Source organism: Zosterops lateralis (assembly GCF_965231275.1).
Source record: "Zosterops lateralis genome assembly, chromosome: 5".
Lineage (NCBI taxonomy): Eukaryota > Metazoa > Chordata > Aves > Passeriformes > Zosteropidae > Zosterops > Zosterops lateralis.
The window spans coordinates 6,844,753-6,866,399 of NC_139766.1; the positions used below are offsets into that span (position 1 = coordinate 6,844,753).

General features: G+C 35.9%; 1 protein-coding gene across 1 annotated transcript; it reads right to left on the reverse strand.

Annotated features, from left to right (window-relative positions):
- Nucleotides 1–1,440: 1,440 nt before the first annotated feature.
- Nucleotides 1,441–20,837, reverse strand: RNF212 (ring finger protein 212; the record flags this gene model as incomplete). Its single annotated transcript, XM_083862357.1, has 13 exons — nucleotides 1,441–1,478; nucleotides 2,677–2,864; nucleotides 3,612–3,680; nucleotides 5,239–5,306; nucleotides 6,023–6,068; nucleotides 6,869–6,938; nucleotides 7,028–7,092; nucleotides 8,513–8,571; nucleotides 11,056–11,112; nucleotides 13,821–13,895; nucleotides 17,653–17,714; nucleotides 19,240–19,696; nucleotides 20,814–20,837. The coding sequence occupies 13 exons, from the start codon at nucleotides 20,835–20,837 to the stop codon at nucleotides 1,441–1,443; spliced, it is 1,278 nt and encodes a 425-aa protein (XP_083718483.1).
- Between the last annotated feature and the right edge of the window lie 810 nt (nucleotides 20,838–21,647).

Genomic DNA, 21,647 nt, shown 5'->3' on the forward strand with positions numbered 1-21,647 from the left:
CCTTTATTTGAACATGTCTGTGGCACTGTAAAATTAAATCTTTTGATTGGAAGTTTGCTTAGAAGGAAGTTGACTCTGAGATCCCAGCTAAACTCTGAAGTATAAAAATACTGAGGAGAAGAAAACCCACTAAATTTCCCACAGTCAAAAAAAAAAAAAAAAAAGTAAAGGCAGCTATACATTAAAATAAGACAAATGGGAAGTTGAAAATTTCTGTGTTGGAGCAGGGCAAGGACTATTCTCCCTGAGCAGTGGAAGAAACATGTGATGAACTGATTGTAACTCCCTTTCTCTGTCTCCAGGCATTTCTGGGGGACCAGGTAGAACTGGAAAGCAGGGAGGGGAGGGGGGGAAAGTTTTTTTAATATTTATTTTACTTCTCATTATCCTGCTGTGATTTTCTTAGTAATGAATTCAATCATAACCCTCAAGTTGAGTCTGGTTTGCCCATGATGGTATTTGGTGAATGATCTCTTCCAGTTCTTATCTCAACTCCTGAATCTTTCATTGTTTTCTCTTTCCCATCCACTTGTGATGTGAAAAGTAAATAATTTCAACTCCAAAGGAATTTATCATACATTCAGGGAACTTTATCTCAAAAAACCACACCAGCTTTTATAATACTTAAAATAGTCCAGGTAAAGTTAGGGTCAAAACAAAACAAAGGCATTTGATGTCTCAGTCATACCAAAATTTTGCCTTATACACTATGATGGTGGGAATATGAATTTTGGAGTTGTTCTCAGAACGAAAAGGCTGCATTCTGAAAACCCCTCATTCAGAGTCTCCAGTTGCTATTCCTGTGCAAAAGTAAAAGTATTCTTTGTTGTGTTTTGTCTCTTCATCCCAGTTCCCCCATTTCATTCAATTTTGGGAGGAAGTCATTGCTACCTAAATCAAATGGTGAACTTTCACATGTGTGGAACAGATACTAGGTTCCGAGCTCAGCAGAGCCTGTTATAATGTAATATCCCTGAAAATTTACCCCTTTTTAAAGAGTGCAAACAAAAGGAAATTGCATTTAGTAAGAACCAAACTATGGAATTCTGTAATCAAGAATCTATAAATAAATTTCCTTTTTTTTGGGACTTCAGTCTATCTGTAATACTGTACAGGCACAATCCTGCAGCTCAATGCACTCACAGCAAAAAATACTCATTCAACAAATAATCATGTTTTGCCTTAACACTAAGGTAATAAAGGATTTTTATTTATGCTATATATTTGAAAACGGAATTTTGAAAAACAAGAAAATTTTGTGCTCCCACCTAAAACTTCAGTGGATGTTAATCAGAAAGATCAGTGATGTTTTAAATACAGTATTCATGCTGAACAATTTGCTGGTTTATGCCAATTTGACATATTATGGAAGGTACAGATATTTTGATATCCAGTGCATCTCCAGATGCTTCTTAACCAAAACAATTCACAGATGTTTGCTCATCTCTCTGCTGAATGTCCTCCTAAATTAGTTGATCCTAGAATAAAAAATACAGGCAGAAATTAAAACGAAAAACTGATAAAATAAAGTAAAGCTTTATTTGTGTAAATTATTTGGAGAATTTATGTAAGGAAAAGCAAAATTATCAAAAATTAAAAATACAACCTATACACTTGATGAAAACTTATCTATTGCCATTTTCATGGATATAAATGTGCTCCTCTGTATTTCCATAACAGCATTTTTGCCACATTACAGTTTTAGCTACACAAGTGAATCTCCAAAGCTTTAATCTATATATGAACTGAAATTAATCACCATCATATATGCCAAATGATATCTATTACTAAAGTTCAATACAGCTACTTTTTTAATATATTAATTTCTCCTACATTATTTAGAGATCCTATCAGGTTCATGCATTATTTCACATATTGTATCACTGTCCAGAAATTTCACAATTAAAAAAATTGTGATGTAAGATTTTACAAGCTGTAAGCCTTCATTTCTTAAAATACTTTTATTTTGGTTTCATGAACTCCAATCTATTTGGGATGTGCGGGAAGGTCACATTTATTACAGTGGACTAAAAGTGCTTTAGACAATAAATTATCTTTTTCACTTATGATGCAAATTGGGCAATAAGGAGAATTAAGTTTGCAAGATGTGATTGGTCAGGGTGCTACATGGCCTCATCTAAGTTCTCTTTCCCAAAAAGGGCTGGACCATTCAAGGCACCTTCTGACCAGGGCTGTTCCAAGATTCTGTGACTCTGATTTTATTAATTAATCTGCTCCAGTGCAAGATTCTTATCCACATCCACCCCGCCCTGAGCTCATGTTTATGCAGCTGCTTTTGCTAGTTTTATGTTGTACTCAACAAATAACACCCTGGACTAGCTCCCTTTTTACTGTGATTTGTGGACATTTACATGGATGTCTTGATAGGCAGATCTTTAAGAAATGTGCAGTTGAGACAGAAAATTTGGACATTATCAGATTTAAATCACTGTTAAAATCTAATTCTGAGGTGAAGCAAGGACACAATTTCACAGCAGGTATCATCTCACACATAAGACCAAGGCAAAACACAATCATAAACACCAACATCTTCATATTTTGCTGAGAGCCTACTTCCAACTCTGAAATATAATTTTTATTTTGGTTAATTAATTTAAGCTGCTATGCTGAAAATTTTTCAGGAAGCGGTAAAGGTTATTTTATAGATATACTTACCTTGTTGTCTTTGCAGAAGTCCAGGGATGGTGATTGGTTGCCTTGACAGAGGCAGCCGTGGGGAAGGTGATGTAAATGAATACAGCTGAGGAGTTCTGAAAGCTGAATTAGCCCAGGAGCTCCTTTGGCTGCTTTGGGATCCAGATGATGATGGACACGCACTCCGTGGCAATCCAACAGGGGTGGATCTGTAAATGAAATCAATTCATGCATGGGATTTGAGGCTACTTCCACAACAATACAAAAGACTTCCAAATTACTTCAATTTGTTGTCTAACATTTTAAAGGAAAATGTTATAAATTATATATTTTTACTTACTTAAGATTATTTTACATATTTCAAAAAAAATTACAGGATCAGAGGTGGAAAATAAGAAATACTTTGTTACATATATTTTAAATTTCTTTTAGGAAGATATATTTGGCTTAGTGATTATAAAGAACAAGAATTTTTACAGAATGATTTAAAGTTATTTATTGATGTTAATAATTCTCACAGTTTAAGACATTTTCAATGTTAAAATGAAAAAACCAGAAACACCTGTTGCAGGCTGCATGAAAAGTTCAGGTCATTCAGAGAACAGCCCTTGTGCAGATATTGTGCTTTCATCTCTGATTTTTATAAGAATGATACAGCAGAGACATTGTTAAACTTCCTCACTATAAAATTACTAACCCTTTTTATAGGAGTACCATGACTGTAGATGGCAACAGCTACAGAAGCACAGATTACATCTGCACATTTTTGAAAAACGTGATTTCAAAATAAAACTTTCCTTTAAAACCAAACATTCATGTAGCTGATAGCCAGGCTGCACAATAACACTTCTTCAGATCTAGAATATAACTTTTCAACATACAGATTAATACAGGCCAGAGGGGAAATTTCAATCTCTTAAAGGAGATCGTAACCTCTTGAAAAAGTATTGGATTACCTTGTAGAGTCTGCTCCAAAATTCCTCCTTGGCATTATTACAGCTGTCTGAGGACTTCTGTAGGACACACTGCCTGTTGGAATCAGATTTTTGAAAACAGGACCAAAGTAAATTACCCATTTTACTTAAGAGATAACTTAGGAACCAAATATTAGTATACTGTTATTGTATCATTTGGGAAAAAATCATGATTGATTCATTCAAGAACTAAAAATGGTGGACAATTACAATAGTCAATGAGAAAGCTCAGCTGTTACAAAAACATGATTTTGTACCATCCCTGCAAATCTTGTTCCAGTTAAACACGTGTTGGTTTCTTTCACCTTCTTTCATTTATTAGACTATTTTTAGACTATCAAGACAGCTGTGCTAAAGTGCTCCAGTTCTTCAGCTGATCTTTTTTTCCCCCATCCACCCCTGAGAAGGAAACTCTCCTCAGTGCACCATTAAATCAGTTTCCACTTACCCTTACTTTTGCACATAAATTTTGATTCCCTCAGCATTGTCCACTGCAAAACTTTATGTGAAGGTTCTGAAATCTGCTGAACACATAACTGTTCTACATAAAATTTTACTGTCTAATAAATATCTATTTATATTTAGACACAAGTAAAAAACCAGTTAACCTCAGCTCTCTTTATCTTGTTATACCTAAATTTATAGACAACCATATATTTAGGTCTGGGCATATAAATCAGACATAACCCAGAAAAAGCAATTTTTCCTCTTTCATTGAAATTTAATTGAAATTGCATTTGTCTTTGTTTTGGGACACTTACACCATGTAAAAACACAAGAGTGCTAAAAGTTCTTTATGTGGCTGCAGATGAAATCTGTGAACTGCTGAAGCCAGGTGAAAGTCTGCCTGAGCACAGACTGCTGCAGAAACATGCTGAATGGAAAACCAAAAATAGGGGAGACACACAAATAGTAGGCCTGCAAAGCATTAGGAATTCTGGGAAACTCCTCCCAAATAAACAGTTCTCAAGAGACTGCACCAATTCCAGTAGGCAGTTACTCATGTTTTATTTACATCTGAGTGTTACCCAAGCTCAGGGTACAAAGGAATGAAAGAAAGTAGTAGCAGGTAAAATGTCTTATACCCTATAACAGTGATAAGGTGAAAAAAAAAAATCATCTTTTTGAAGAAATTCTTCATCTCAACTATCTCGCTTCTGGTATTAAATTATTTTTTTTACTTCCATTTAGTTTCCTCCCCTTTTCTTTGTATGATATTTAATATGACATTGTGGACAATGTTACTATCTGTTAACCACAAACAGATAAAGTTATGAAGCTTAACAGAGGGTCAACAATGTATATTGCAAGTATTCCTGTTCTGTTCAATCACACCTACAGTCACAGTATTTTCTTTGCAACTGCTGATTTGGCAAAAATCGGTTTGGTTACAAGTAATCACGTACTGAACAGAAGAGGTAAGTACTAAGAAAGCACTTCATACTTCATTTTAACCATTTCCCAGCAGCTGGATTCAAGTTCACGTGGTAAATTCCTCACACCTCAACACAATTCAAATTTTTTCAGTAAATTGATAATGTATGGATTTTAATTTATTCATCCTCCTAATATAACAGAAATGTTATTCAGTTACAACGTTTACTTTCACTCACCCATCCGTCCATCCTGGGGTGGAGTTATTACTGACAATCTTGTTGGACCAGTTGGTGTCTCCAGCTAAATGAACAGCAAGTCATTAGCCACAGTGTAAAAAGCATATTAATTATTAAGACATTTTAAGCAATAGTGTCATATTTTCCAGATTTCCAGAACTCTCTGCTGTTAATTTTGTTCATAGCACTAAAAGGCAAAACCTAAAAATTAAGTTACTATTTTTAAAGCTCTATGGGCAGGTGGGAAATACGTGTATTTTTGCTTTATTATAAACTATCACATTCAGATAAGAAGTGTTATGAGACACTCTCACTGTTTTCTGTGCTAAGATTCCATTTGCAAGCCAGCAGCTGTTTTTGGGTGTTACCCTCCTAAAAGCTCCTGTCTTCATTCTCATGTTAGCAATATCACTCAAAACCTGCAATTCCCTCTTCAGGTATCAGAGTCTAAATGGTGCTTTCTGACCACTGACATTTTTTTTAATATTGGGATTTTAAGAATTTGACATTTACTTTGGCATCACAAGTTTAAAAGCCTGTATATGGCATGTGGAGAATATAATTCCAGAAATACAGGTTATGATTTGTTTGCTGTTGGTTACTTTTGGGGAGCATCTGACTTCTACCCTGCACCAAGCATATTTGAAATAATCATGCACATCATAATGGTTTTGAATGGGATGGGGGGAAAATCCTGTTTTGCAGCATTAACAGAATAGGAGAAATCAAAAGGATATATGTGTCTAACTATTCATTTAAAAAAATTAAAAATACACTTACTTTCCTCATTGGTGAAGGTACAGGATCAACCTCCATTGCCTCAATCCTTGCAAGAAAGGTCAAAGTAAGAATGACATTGTAATAAAAATAACATTTTCATTATAAAGACTAAAATTATGTTAGATCCTAATGTTAAATTTGACTAGCAATGGAAAAGCAAAATACATAATGCATAAGACACATAAGTATTTAGGGCTTATTCCAAAACTCACTAGCAGTAAGAAAAATCTATTCATTGATTCTAAGCTTTGGTTTAGACATTTACAGAGAAAGTTATTTTATGATTAGCATCATTATTCTTCTATTTGTCTGAATAAATGTGCATATTTATGTATTTGTCATTTGTATCTGCAACACGGGCACTCTGAATCTCTGGGGTTTTTTTGTAGAAAAAAAAGTCACAGTCAAAGATTTAGAAATATTTTAGCTTGAGCAAGCTGTGTATTCATTTTACTTAAAATTAAATTAGCCTTACCAGACTGGCTCATACCATCCAACCTGAGACAACTACAGTGTCCATACAGGTGCCTGTACAATAAATTTAGTTTTTCTCTACGGCAAATGGAGAGTGTCCCACTAATCTCTCTATCCATCTATACATTCCTCCAAAAGTTCTTTGGAATAAGGTGCATCATGTCTTAGATTTCTTTCCAGTAACCACCATCCATACAGCTGTAATGTACACTTGCATAGATAAGACTGTCCCCAGTTCTTTCACATTTGAACAGTTTGCAAAAACCAAATACAAAATCAGAAAATATAAAAATAAACTCAATACAAGAAGGTTACTTTCTGTATAAAATATTAGTCAAGATTTTCATTGAAAACTAACAAATTTGTACCCACGTTTCAGAAGTGGAAGGACGACTGGAATGAAGAGAATATGAAGAATAAACATTCTGTTTTCTTGAAGAAACTGAAGTCATTAAGAAATTTAACATTAGAACACAGCTAAGTCCAGTGACAGGTATTCCTTAGTTAATATTTTAAACCAGCACTTCTTACTGGAGAATGAATTTCTGCTTGTACTGGAAAATGGCAGTGGCGTAGTTTTCTCAGGAGGTTTCATGCTAAAGGGGGAAGAAGAAACAACAGATACAAATTAAAAGCTGGTTCGATTAGTTCACATGTCTAACTGGTCAATAAAGTATAAAATCAAAGCATTTTATCCATCAGTAGTAGGTTTTAACATAACATGATCTGCCATGAAACAAAGAATTTATTTGGTAAAGCTATAAACTTACTCTTTATATCATAATATCTGCAGTGCCCATTACATACCCCACAATATCAAATGTAGCACAACATTATGCCAAAGTACACTTTAGAGAACAAAAGATGTTAAAATACAATGATTAATTACAGCTAAGCACAAAACTAATTTCATTTCATGAAATTACACATTTACTCAACTTTAAGAAATCTAGTTGTCAAATGAAATGTTGGCTTTTTCATGCTATTCAACATTAACTTTGTAAAACTGGTACCTTTGACAAGAACCAGAAATAGGAGGAACATGTTTACTAGGCAAGCAAGGAAAGGCCCTAGGACACTACTCTGTTGGTTGAACTCAAAGAAACCAAAAATCTAAAATTCAGTTAGAACTCTGTATTTGATATAACCAAGATGTTATTTATTTGAGATGGAGACAAGAAAATGCAGGCAGTAAATAAAAATATATAAACTGCAATAATCCACCAGAGACAGAATTCTGTTTATACTGTTTTTTCTTTCTGTTACATTACACCAAGCAGCCCAAGAGAGCAAAATACAGTATTATGGGGATTTAAGTGTCAAGGGAAAGTCTGCACTAAAACAAAAACCAAAAACAGAGAAAAGGAAGAAAGATCAATTAAAGATCAAATCTGCGCAGTTAAAATGCTGATTTCATGAACTGGCTTATTAAGGAGATTTAAACAATATTTTTGACTTTATGTTGGAAGTAAGTAAGATGAAAAGATGAAGGTGTATCAGTCATTGAGCAGGGGGATAACAATGAGAGACCTCCTGGCCACCAATTTGAAACATTTGAGAAAAAAGACTAATCCAAGATGAGACAAGAATTTAATTTTCACTAGAAATAGAAACCATGAGAACCATGTTACAAAACTCGGGTAACTTTGCAAATGGGGTAAGATACCAGGAAATATCACAGTACTTTCCAGGCTGATGCGATAAAGTCCATTGCAAAATACACAAACATGGTTATGTAACTGCAAATAAAATTTTAAAACTGAGGATTTATGTGATAGACTTTATTAAGAGTTAATTTTTAGAGTCAACTACTGAGTTGTATTTTAAAATACAAGATTTCTTCCTGACAGGACTGATTATTGTGAATAAAATGGATCTGATGTCAGAACTCACTATAACATTTATTTCTGTAAAAACATTTGAGGAAGGCAAACAAAACATGAAATTTTTATTGTTTTATCAATTAAACTTACTGTTGTCTGATAACATTTACTTTTGCTCCATTAGATCTCTTACCATTGTAGCTGTTGCATTTGTTGTGTTACTTTCTTGAGAGACTCTTCCAGCTTTGCTATCTGTGAGATAATCAGATTTAAGCAAAGTCTATTTGTGTGATATACAGCTTCATTTTCATCTAACTAGTATCCTAAAGTGTTGAAAGGCTGCTTTCCATTGGTTTTAATCCTAAGACATCATTGCTATTCCAGATTTATGGGAGCTGTTATGGCTGTGTTATGGACCTATTAAACAGTCAGTCTGGAAGAGATATGTTTCTTTTTGGCAGTTAAAGACTTAGTTTGATTACCTTTTCTTAAGTGTGGATAATATTGGATAGATGAATACCAGGAAAAGTGCTTAAAACTGTTTTCTTTTCTTTTGCTTTCTATTTTCCATATCTGATATAAAAAGCTTTGTTATGATTAATATGGAGTTATCTGAAAAAAACTACCAATAAACATAAAAAATACTATGTTCCCATATTTCTCATTTTTGATTCAAAATGTATTCAGTTCACTGCAGTATCTATTTGTAATAAGCTTAAGTGAAAAGTAGTTCCTACTACATTAGAGACACAACCAGAAATATCTCCATTAAAGAATGTTATGAGCTGGCAAAATTGAAGAATATTAAGGTCAAGAACACTAGGTCAGCTCCCTAGTATGTGTATTTTTTACAGTCTTTCATTCTGTGAACATATATTACATTTTATGAAGGATGTAAAAAATTCCTCAATAGTTTCAATATTGCATGTGTATTTTATCCTTAATTTCCACCATGTGACCTTCATCCTTCACACTGCTCATATTTTGATTTGAAGGCAAATTATGAATTTGCTCATTGAGTCTTTTAATAAAATGACTTCATTTATAAAATCATATTGTTTGTGGGAGATACTATGCTCTTTTTGCAGATGCAAAACTCTGCAAAACAGATTAAAGACAAAATGTAGTTTATGTAAGATGTGATTTTTGGTATTCTGTTTTCTTCCTCCTAATGAGAGCAAAGTTTGATTACAAAAGGAATCAGTCAGGGAGAATGTACTTTACCCTGTTGTAGGATTGGGTAATTTTAAGACCCAAGTACCTTAAAAGAAGGTAACTATTTGATTTTCAACATTTTTGGATCCAAGGAGGGCATCGACACCTGCCAGGAATATGGACAGCAAGTGCCCATCATCACCTGCACCCCAATATCTGCACAACTCACAAAACCAGCAACAAAGCAGTTTAATGAAGACCATGAGACCTTGTTGGGTGACAGTGACAAGGATAACAAACTAGAACTACGGAAGGGGACCTGAAACAAGACAGCCAAGCACGAGAAACCAGAATGGCATTTAATACAACCAGTCTCTCCTGACCCTGATGCAATGCAAGCAGTTTTAGCATACTAACAACATACAGAATGGGCAAAACCAACAATAAACCCACGCAAAAGAGTGTGCCATTGAAGCAGAAACCAGCTCCATCTTCAGCTATTTCAGTACTGTCACGGGAACACCTTCCTTAGCACCATCCCTGAGCACTTTACAAACACTGCTGAGTGAATGTCTCAACAGTCAACAACTTTAAAAATTACCATTATAAAGTATTAAAACTCTCCACAGATGCCTTTGAGATAACATCTCTATCTATGCTGAATTCTAGTAAGATATTTATTTTGTCTACAGTATTCAGGAGTTGGTACAATTGATTAGAAGGGGGATGAAACCAGGATTCCTCCCTGGCCAGGCTTTGAAAGCAGAAGGACAGGACTAAAAAACTACACACATCACAGTATACTATGAGTGATCCCAGAATGCATTCATGGAGAAGAGGGAAGAATGGGCCACAGAGTACCCAATTTCCCAAGCTTTCTATCCATGACAATCACACCAGAAACTCTCCTCACACATGAAATGGCCAACTGGGCAGCTAAATGAGCTTTTCTCTGTCATTTCATACATGGGGCACCCACTCATGGGTCAAGTCACCAATATGGCCAGGTAGCTTTAAGCAACATCCCATGTCTTTAGAAATTAAAGGAACACCCAACTATTTAATCAAATACTTAGAAGTTGCTGAAGAATGAAAAAGAAAACTGCCTTCCAACTTACAAAGGAGGAAGCACAGTCTACAAATGTAGTACCTGTTCTCCACAGAATAATTAATTCTATCCTTCACACTGAGCTATCCCAAATTCAGGGTATTAGCCCTTAGTCTTGTTTCCCATTGCTCAAGATTCTCATTTATTTTGTCAGCCCTAGTCTTCTGTTCCTCTGGGCTTATCTCCACTTTCTCCATACAGTGAACTGGTTTCTTCCTTCCCTGTCTTTCAATTCTCCATTTAATCTTAACTACCTCACGACTAGAATATTTTATTAAAAATAGTCACCAGAATTAATAGAGTCCTCACAGACTTTAAACAATTAAAAACTGGTATTTATAATGACAGTAATGAGTCAATCCTGATAAATTATTCTAAGTATCCCAATAAAGGATTACTACAGTTTCTAAAAATAAACTAAAGTAACAAGGCAAACATAAACAAAACCCTAGAAAAATCACAATTAGAGTTACCTTCTGTTTGTGGTGTGTAAAAAAACGCTTACGATGTTTTTCTTGAAATTCTGAAACCTAAAAATAGATACAGTTATATCAAGCTTCACATAATTACATTTATGCACCTCAGCAAAGAAGTGATGGAAAACAACTATTCACAGCATGCAAAATTTTGTGTCTTTTAACAGGCAGTTACATATCTTCTATAAATTCTCTTTAAAAAAAAATCCCAAACTATTGGAAGTTATTATCACTGACAGACAAAGTCTTGTAATTTAATCCAATATGACCTACAGTAGAGCTGGTAGATTTATATCACTGAAGTTATATTTTAACACTATGTTCAATAAAAAGGTAAAGATGTTAGAAAGCCAGTTTAGCTGCAGTATTTCTTATTCATCAGTGCTAAGCAAACACATAAAATTAATGGCAACATAAAAAGTAATCTGTCTTACTGGCAATTATAATGTGCCTTGTAAAAATACCCTGTTAATTAAAAAATAATTGTTAGACACACAGTCTGGGGATGTGTAAGCACTTCTTATGTCCAAATGAGGATCATAAACCATGACAAGTTAAAAGTAAAAATGACAAGGTAGGTAAGACAAGACCTTGAGGAACAAATTACCACAGGCAGTAACTTCTAATAAATCTTTCTTCTCACATGTAAGAAAACTACCAGAAAATCTGTGGGAATGGAGACAACCAAGAAGAAACACCCCAGGAATATAAACTCATAAGAGTATCCAACTTAAACAGTTATTTTTTATTCCCCCTGGAAGAACCTGGGAGGTTCCCACTGAACATTCATCAAAGGATCAAGTGTGTCTTTGTAACAACTGATGGAAAAAATACCCAGAATGGAAATAGAAAGGAAGAATAGAAAGCAATGGCTCTGAGATGCCTCCACTCACTCAGAAATGAGTTCTTGGGTCTAGGAGAAACCGAAGTTTGTCAGCTTAGAGCTCAGTATCAGTCAAAAAGTAAATCAGATCTTACCAGTGGTTTAAAATGGAATGGGGGACATCATCATTCCCCTTTAAAAAAATGCATGTTCCTATATCCTGAATCTGCCTAACATCTCAGAAAGGATAGAGCAGGTCTGAAAACAGTTCAGATTAATCAGAGGTATGCAAGAACTTCAGTAAAAAAATGACCACATAGAATATGAATCTTCATGGCTGAAAAAACAGTTGACAAAGGGATGCATCAGCAGTCTCAAAGGAATGATTAGCACAGATGTAGTGCATGAGAACTGATACTTTTCCCTCCAGAATCAGATTCACGAATAAGAAATGAAACTAACAAGTTAAAATCTTATAATCATCATGCAGTGAACAACATGTGGACCTCCCTTTCACAACACAAGACAGATGCTAAAATTCAAGAAACAACCTGACAACAATGTGGGAAAAATACCCATCACAAGCTTCTGAATACAGAGGACCAACCCTGCCCTGAGAAATCCCTGTGCCAAAAGCTGTTGAAAGCTGGGAGGCTCTTCTGAAGATCTATCACTACATCCAGCTCTGCTGTCACTAAGCACCCAGCAATGTGACAAGGTACTAGATTAGTTAAGAGATTAGATAAGATGCCCTTATGTGTTGTGATGCTGGGACAAGTTCTGAACATACCTCATTGCCTTGACTACACTTCAGTATGTTCCCAACAGGTTATCTCAGGCTACAGAAAACCTACCTCAGGCTCGAGATTGAGCCCTCTTTTTTCCTTCTTTTGGCACATTGTGGGAGTTTGTATTCCCACGTGAGTGGAGGAGTGGTTCCCTGCACTTGTTCAGTTTACAGAGTAACTGCTGATCCTGCTGTTAAAAAGTGTGTATGGAAGAATAGAGGAAGGTTTCATATTCACCTTGTGTCACTTCTGCATCTGAGGAGGAGCACAACTCATGAAAGGGCCCAAGCTCAGCTTTGGAAAAGCCTGTGAAGCCTGGGGTAGACCAATGTGAATCTATGAGCATTGCTGCAGAAAACAGGTGATATTCCTGGGTCAGGGAGCTCATCCAAAGATCAGCAAGTCCCAGCCCAAGGAGATGAGAACAGACAATGAAGGTTGCAGCAGCTGGGCCCAGGGACAAGGCACGACTGGGGTGGTTGAAACTGCTGCTGAAATGCACAGGAAGAAGGACAAGGACACAAAGCCCCAAAGCCAAACTGAAGGGAGGCAAAAAAATGAGGAGGAAATGGGGGTTTGTATGCACTCATTTAACCCAGATAGCTACTGAAGTTCTTGACTGGAATCTAAGCCTGAAGAAAGGAATCCTATTTGGAATTCACAGAAAGCAAGAGGAAAATGACCTTGGAATAATTTACTGCATTTATCTGGAAAAAAAAAAAAAAAAAAAAAAAAAAAAAAAAAAAAAAAAAAAAAAAAAGAGAGAGAGCAAGAGCAGAGTCACCTCAGAACTGCAGCCAGCTCAGGTTTTCACTATGTAACTTTTTATTGCTATAATTAAGGCACCCTATCTGGGCACGTTTAAGCTTCTGGCAGATCTAATTTTTCGTTGCATAGTATTGAAAGTGATTTTACACCATTAAAATAACCAGACTAGTGGTCCTTGGAGAAAGTTTGAAAACATAAGCAGTGACCATAATGAATAATTTATGTCTCCTTAAGAATTTAGAAACTGAGGAATTAAGGCAGTAAAAATGGTAATGGACATACATTCATCTCCAAGCACTCACTCCTACACTTCTCCCATTCACATAAAAATCAGTAGGAGTTGCTGATTATTTTAGAGTTAAAAATTTTTAAGGCAGATTCACCTGTGATATTTCTTTTGAATATTTCTTGCATAACACATCTACTCGCATGAACAGTGATTGAATATCAGGACTTACCTATGAAGGAAATGAAAATATACCAAGGTTAGCATTTTTAATAGCAAGTCATATCAAAGAAAGTTCTTTGTAAAGTGTTCTTTAAATTGACTGATGTATGTAAATAGAAAAAAAAATTGACAGATCAGAGAATAGTAGTGCAGATTTTGAAAATAGGCCTAGTTTTCTTTAATGGTCTTATCAACCATCTGGAAAGCACTGGAGTTTTGTTTAAATACATTACCCACATAGATTCTTCTTGTGATTAAGACAGTACCAGTGTCCAGAGGACATTCAAGGAGGATGCTGTGGCCCCTGGAAGAGGCATTGCCTTCACACCAACAGCCAGGTTTCTGGCAGCCCCTTTCCAGGCTTTTTGGTTCTCACCATTCCCTGCCACATGGACACATCCTACAATCAGTTCTGTTTCAAAGTCCTTTTTCAGAACAGTTCCAAGGCTGCCTGGGATCCCTTTGTCTCTCCCTGCCCACTGGGGAGCAAACTATTATCATATTATCCTAGAATAAGGAAAGAACCCTAAAGTAATTATTTAAATTTTAATGTGTTTTATGACTTTTGTGTGTTTTTTTCATCAGAGATCTTGATGTGGCCTCACAAATGGCCACCCATGCTTTTAAAAAATGTTGAGTAAGTGCTCCATACCTAAGCCATCATTATAACAAAATGTACTTGTTACTTAGGGTGAGGAAAAAAATGCTTCAAAATATAAAGTGAAGTTCAGAATAATAACATTAGGATATCTATCCAAATCTACAAAGCAGTGTAGATAACTTAAGTGTTACTTTAATCCAGAATACACACATTTCTAATCTGTTCATAAGAAAAAAAACCAAAGAAAATACAACTCCAAAATAGTTATATTAGTTATAGTACTAAGTTGAAATAGTTAAACAGCTTTCAAAAAGAATGAATCTAGGAAAAAAATCTACTTGTAAACTGGATGGCTCTCTTTGATTTGCTATGATTGTAGAAGAGAAGGCAGGCTTTCAACTACCCCAAATTTCAATAAAAAGACCAAAAATAATGCTTCTCCTTAGATGATAGAAGAAGGCTGTCCCAGAAAGAAGGCAGCCTTCATGTAAGGAACCACCTTTCAAAATCCAGTAAAAAAGAACTGAAATTGCTGTAGGAAAAATCTGAATTATTCCGAGAAATATTAGAAATCTCAAAAAGCTTTAAAAAAATAGAAAGATTTTAAAAGATGAATTATTAAAAGAAAAAAGAACCAGGCCACCTGTGAATGAAGTTTAAGTTTCCTAGGATACTAAGAAAGCAGAAGGATAATTGCAGTCACTTAAATTAAAAATAGTGCATTGAAATCAAGAAGAGTTAGGCTTTGCTCCACTTTGAAATGCACAAACATCTAGAAAGACAGTACTTCTATCTACACCAAAAATATCTTAACACTAGCATAAAGTCAAATATCCAAGATTAAACAACAGCCAAACCTATTTTCACTGTGTGCTTAAATTAAATCTTTATAATAAAGAAGAAAATTGAGTCTCTTATGTATGAAAACTGATTGTGCAAGGAGCTAAATCAACAACTTGGGTTTGCAGTAGATTTGTACCTTCTGTTTCCCATACTGGGACAAAAGCTGCTGGGATGTCCTGTGCAGCAACTGATGATGGCCTGCACTGTTTGCTCACTGCAGAGCTGTCCATGCTTTAGGAAAACTGTTTTTCCTTGCTTTCCCCAGCTGGTAATTTTTACAGAACTCACAGGAGATAAATAATTGTATTTGAGACTTCCTCTGCAATTTTGCATTTGGTTGACATTAGCCAAAGCATTCAAAAATTTCCAGCTGACAGATGGAGAAATGCAGACAGACAGCACAGTTAACCTGCCTATGGTGTTTCAGAAAAAAAAAAAAAAAAAAAAAAAAAAAAAAAAAAAAAAAAAAAAAGGACAATAATATTCTTGAAAAAATAAGATACACATAAAAATACCTTTAACCTCTTTAAATGCACTCATAGGAGCCAAGCTCTGGCAATCTCTTTAGGGTTCTATCAAAGCAATGATCTTGGTTTAGGTACCTATCAGATTTGAAAAACATAAAACCCAACCAGCTTCATGCTGATGCAAAAACTCTTTCAAATAAAGATTTGTATAACACTGTTTGTATTTTATCTGCTGCATGGAGGAGTAGCAGATGTTCCTGTGATATTCTGAAATAGTGAACAGCCAGATTCTGATTTATCATAACACTTTAACATCCTCTGGGGAAAAGCAAGTGGGGATCCTGAGACACAGAAGGAAGACATAAAGGTGACAAGAATGCATTACTGTAAAGATGAGAATATTTAATGTGTACATGTTGATTACCCCAACATACAATTTAATCAGCAGTTCTTACACATTTATAGGACATCCTCATTGGGAATTCTTCCATAGCATCAAGCTCATAAAGCTTACCAGGTATATTTCCACTCAGGTACCTGAATTATAGAGCCATGACTTTTTTATATGCATCTTTAATTATCATTCCAATCATTTTATCTGTTCTTAATCAAGGATAAGCAATCATCATTAATGTCTTTTTTAAAGAATATGGTAATTTGCTTCCTTCCAGCCCTCCAGAGCAGTGGCAGGTTCCAATGAAACATCTAATATTTTTGTTAGTATCCCAATCATTGCATTTCTCAATTCTTTCTGTGTTTTTGAAGTAAATTATCAAGTGCTGCTGCAATGGTGCAATTTATGACTGATGTAACTTAAAAATTAACATTGGTTTGAGCATGGTGTTGGACAAGATGATCTCCAGACGTCCCTGACAACTTAAATTATTCTTTTATTGAAATGAATATCAAACTTTGCAACAACAATAGGTTGATATTGAAAGCATATTAAAATATGCTTTAGAATTTTTATAAGGGCTTTTTGATTTTTTTTTCATATTTGATTACTGTGTGCATTGTTTCTTTGTATTATAAATGCATTTTGTTGTTCTCTTGCAATTTTTAGCAGCATTGTCTTCTTGTGCAAGATTCTTAGGAGGCCCTCATGTTTAGCTGTATTGAATTTTATTAAATGTTTTCAGTGTTTCTCTTTTATCCTTATAAGGCATTATCTCTTAGGTAGGCATCAGTCTACCTACCTAAAATATTAATGTTTTCACAATCTATTTATTAAATTAGCTAAAGAGAAGATTTCTCCTTGGAGAAAAGGCAAAATTAAATATTCCTAATGATTAATCAAGAAAGGGAATTAAAAGCTCTTAATTCTCCAGTGAATAACAAGAATTCCCCACAATATTTCAAGCCATTTCTTAATCACACAGCCAAAAGGAAAACATTTAAGCTTAAGAGAAAACAGGGAAAAAAACCTAATCAACTTGAAAACACTGCTGAGCCATCATGCAGGTTTTCAACTCAGTCCATTACATAAAATGATTCATTACAGTTCATTTTCTGTGATATACAAATGCCAAAATCAATTAACATTTTTCCACATTTTGAAAGCAGTCACTGATATTATACAGTAACCAGCCATATTTCTTGGAAAGTTTTGAACAATTTACAGTTTAGCAGTACTTGAAAACCTAAAAAAGTGTCCATAGGCTTTGATTTGAAGGAATATATACAACAAAAAGCTGAGCTGTCCAGAGCCTAAGTATCTAAGTTTAACAACCTAGTATCAGTAAATATTCATGTCACAGCTGGCAAAAACAAAAAAGGAAGTATTTTTTAATGCAAATAGTTCAGCTGTTGAGCAAACCACACATTATTGCAATGCAACAAAACTAAAGCTTGTTTACCTCTTTTGAAAGGACCAGGGTACGACAAGCACTTCTACAGACCAAACATTCATCTTTTTTGCCTGTAAGGTAAATACACATTTAAAATATAGATAAAACTGAATATATATTGAATGCATTGCAAACAGAATGTGATGCCTAAACCTCTGAAGCTTGGGGAAGAAATCTGTAGGTTATACAAGTATGAATAAACATGAATAAAGAATTTGATTCCATAACCATTACACAGAGCTGTGCAGGGAAAACGTGTGTGAATGTCATCAGGTCTTACTCCTGTAAATAAGCATTCATGTAAATGATTTTATGAATATCATTAGTGTCACAGAATGCAGGTGACTTTCAGTTCCCTTGATTTAAATAGGACTACTTGCCTGGTTTAATTAAATGTATGCTTAAGTACACTAATGACTTACAGTCAATCTGATATATTGCTTTTTAGACTGGGGCACAGTTGGGCTCTCCCAAGAAAATGTATGAAACCCAAAGGTCAACGAATTAATGATTTTACCTTTTGAATTCCTCCAGTAAGAAAACAACAAAATCACTTTTTAAAATTGTATGACTTCTAAACTCTTTGATTATCTGCAAACATATTAGAAAATATTTACAGCAAATGCACATTATTTTAGTATTTATAATTGATAGTTGTACTAGTTAGTGCCTTTCTGAAGATTCTAAGGATCCATGTTTATAAACACCTTTAAACACATTTTAAACCTTGTATTGTCATTACTACCGAATTCACAGCAAAAAGGCACATAACTTCACATGTTTTTCTGCCAAACAGAGCAGAACGGAAAGACGTTCATGTTCTAGGAGCCTGCAAGCTGTAGAAGGTGAATTTTATGATCCTCTAACCTCAATAGCAACCCTGTGAAAACGCCTGGTCAAAATTCTTTAGTTCTGAAATAGAGATCGACCATTTCTTCTGTGCGCCCTTACAAAAACCAGGGCATTTAGCATGATGTGAAAGGAGAAAACATTGATATTTGTCTGCTGCAATTTTCTTGAAAAACGACTCCATTCTTCCTCTGTCTTTCCCACGTATCTTTGTCCAAGAACATCAGAGGAGTCCCAGACTACGACTTTGGAATTGTACATAACACAAGAGCTTCAAAACATCCCCTCCAACCTCCCCTCATGCTGCTGAGTGTTTTCAGGAACAATACTGAGCCTTAAAACTTATTAAGACTAACTTCCAAAACCTATCCTGAAAAATTCCTACTGTTTTTAAATTGCTCTTTCACAAAGGAAAACCCATTATTTTTTACCAAATTATCCAGAACAGAAGGCCATCTATTTGTGGGGCTTCTTTTACAAAATGACGCATCACAAGCATCACAGTAAAGTCTCCATTGCCTGCTCTCAAAGCCACCTGGAGGCGGACACAGACGGGTTTCACTGTTCAAACCCAATCGCCAGCAAGCATTGGAAAGGCTTATCGGTAACATTCTAAAGAGTGCTTGGGGCTTTCTTTTTCTTTTCCCACAGCGGGTCAGAAATGTCGATGTTTGGGGTGAGTGTGAGTGTGAGTGCACGCCCAGCACAGCCCGCCCCGCCGGGCGCGCCCCAGCGGCCTTTAATTACCTTTCTGCAGGCAAACCTCACAGAAAACGTGGCCGCAGCTGGTGAGGCAGAACCGCGGCGTGGGTTTGCGGGGCTCGGACAGGCAGGAGTTGCAGAAGGCGGGCACGGACATGGGGCAGCGGGGCAGGAGGCCCGGGGCTGGGGCAGAGCCGCTGTTCCTCAGGGCGAGCCCCGCGGGTCCGTCCCCGCCGCGTCCCGCCCGCTGAGGCGGCCCTGAGGGACCCCCCGCGCCCCTCCCGCCGCGGGGCCTCGGGGTGCAGGGCTCGGTCCTCACACACACACACACAGAGCAAAATTTGGGTTTTTCTGGCCTCTCACTACAAAAGTGGAGCGGTACCGACACAGACGGGGATTTGAGAGAGCCCCTCTGCCTCCCCAAACGTGGGGAACTGAACTGTGCCCACAGGGCTCCGGGGCTTCGGCAGGAGCCCCGCCCTGCTCGCTCCGCCAGGGTCAGCTGATGGGGGGAAAAACAAACAAACAAACAAAAACACACACACACACACACACACACACACACACACACACAAAAAACAACAAAAAACAACAACAAAAAAAACCTATGGATTTCACTCTTTTAAATGCAAGAATCCAGGAAGTTTGTTAATTGGCTATCACAGGTTTGCTATGGCATCTTCTGTTGTGGAAAAAAAACAAAACGAGGAGATTTAGTGTTCATTTCGTAGATAAAACAAAAAAAAAAAATTAAAATAAAAAAAAGAGAGGAAAAAAAGACCCCCATTGCTTGCTAGCAATGAATTAATGAAACTTTTAGGGAGAAAGTCCCTTACAGAACTAGGTGTAGTGCAGGCTGTTGCTCTGGGTGTGACGGAGCCACAAAATGCAGAGGAGGCGTTTAACTTCACAAAGGCTGCTGTCCCCAAAGTGCTTCCCAAAGGAGCTGTGGGTCAGCTTCTGCTTTATGTAGCTAATTAAAAATCTTGAAGGAGAGTGAAAACATTTCATAAAAGCAAAGATGATGGTGATGATGATGGTGATATGATGATTACAATTATTAATAATAGTAGTACCAGTAGTAGTAGTAAAGAATTAAACAATCACAAGTTATATTCAAGACTCCCAAGTCTCAGTGCTGAGTCTATACACTTTGAGTACAGACCTGATTATTATGGTGGAATATGATCAGCTTTTTTATAAATTCTGAATTGTTGCTTGTTCCTGGATGACCAGCTGGAGTGTATTGTGAGTGAAATGAGTTATGTTTGTCATTGGGATGTGGTTAGGAGCCTTACACTAAATATCAGCTAAAGTCTGAAATCTTGTCGCAACACTTTATTACTTTTCATATACCATATGGTTTTAACACGTATTTGCTTCTTACCCACCACCAAATTTGTAATTACAAGACATGTTGTGAGTGAGTGCTCTATAAAAGTCAATTTAATAAGTCTTACTTACCGGTCATTCCAAGTGGCACCTCTGAAGTATCCGAATTTTTAAATATAGGACACAATGCAGTGAGTAGGTTTATGAGATTTTATTTGGATTGATTTGGACACTGGAACATTGCTTTTTGTCTCTACTTTGTATCAATTTTATTGATTCTCACATACCACCGGCTGTATTTTAATTCCCATCCTGGAAATGTGAGGAGACTTAAAGGGAAATGTTATTTCCTTGCTAAGGAAAACAACAGGTGAGAAGACAGAAAAAAAAAAAGAAAGCAGTGCCTTTAGAACAATAATTGGTTTACAGATATTTCACCTTTCACTACCTTTTAAACTAGCAAAGGGTCTGAAAAGATGGATAGGAAAATAAGCCACAATATTCTGCTATCACAGTGCTCTAGAAACTTCAACTTGATGTGTAATCACCTCCAACTCCTTTCTGCCACTACTGCTGCTGCTTTGTCAAGGTAATTATCTGGATTTTTAACCACAGCCTTTGACTTGTCATTGTATGATACTTTAGTTACGCTGCTGTTTGTACATAAACTAGCAAAATTAGGGTATAAAGATATATGTAGCCAAGCTGCAATAAATGAAATGGAAAATTAAGTCAAAACTCGGTAATTTCTGTAGGCAGTCATATTAAAGTTGGTAAATAATTAAGATTATAAAAATTCTCAACACAGAAACATTTAGTGCAGAGATTAATTAAAATAAAATTGGTATATTTTACTAAGATACCTATAATTTGGGTTACTTTGGCATACTTCATAAGGACTATAATTTTCATAAAAAACTGTGGGAGGCATCTGATCATCATCAATTCTATAGCCTAATGTTTAGGGCTTTTCTGGAAGTAAAAAGTTAAGTGTAATTCCAAATTGCTTGTCTGGGTCTTTCTCTTCCATGGTAATTGCTGCCATCACCGATCAGTTCAAGCTCTGAATATTTTACAAGAAAGCATTCCCAATTATATTTAGGTGTTGCACATATATAGAC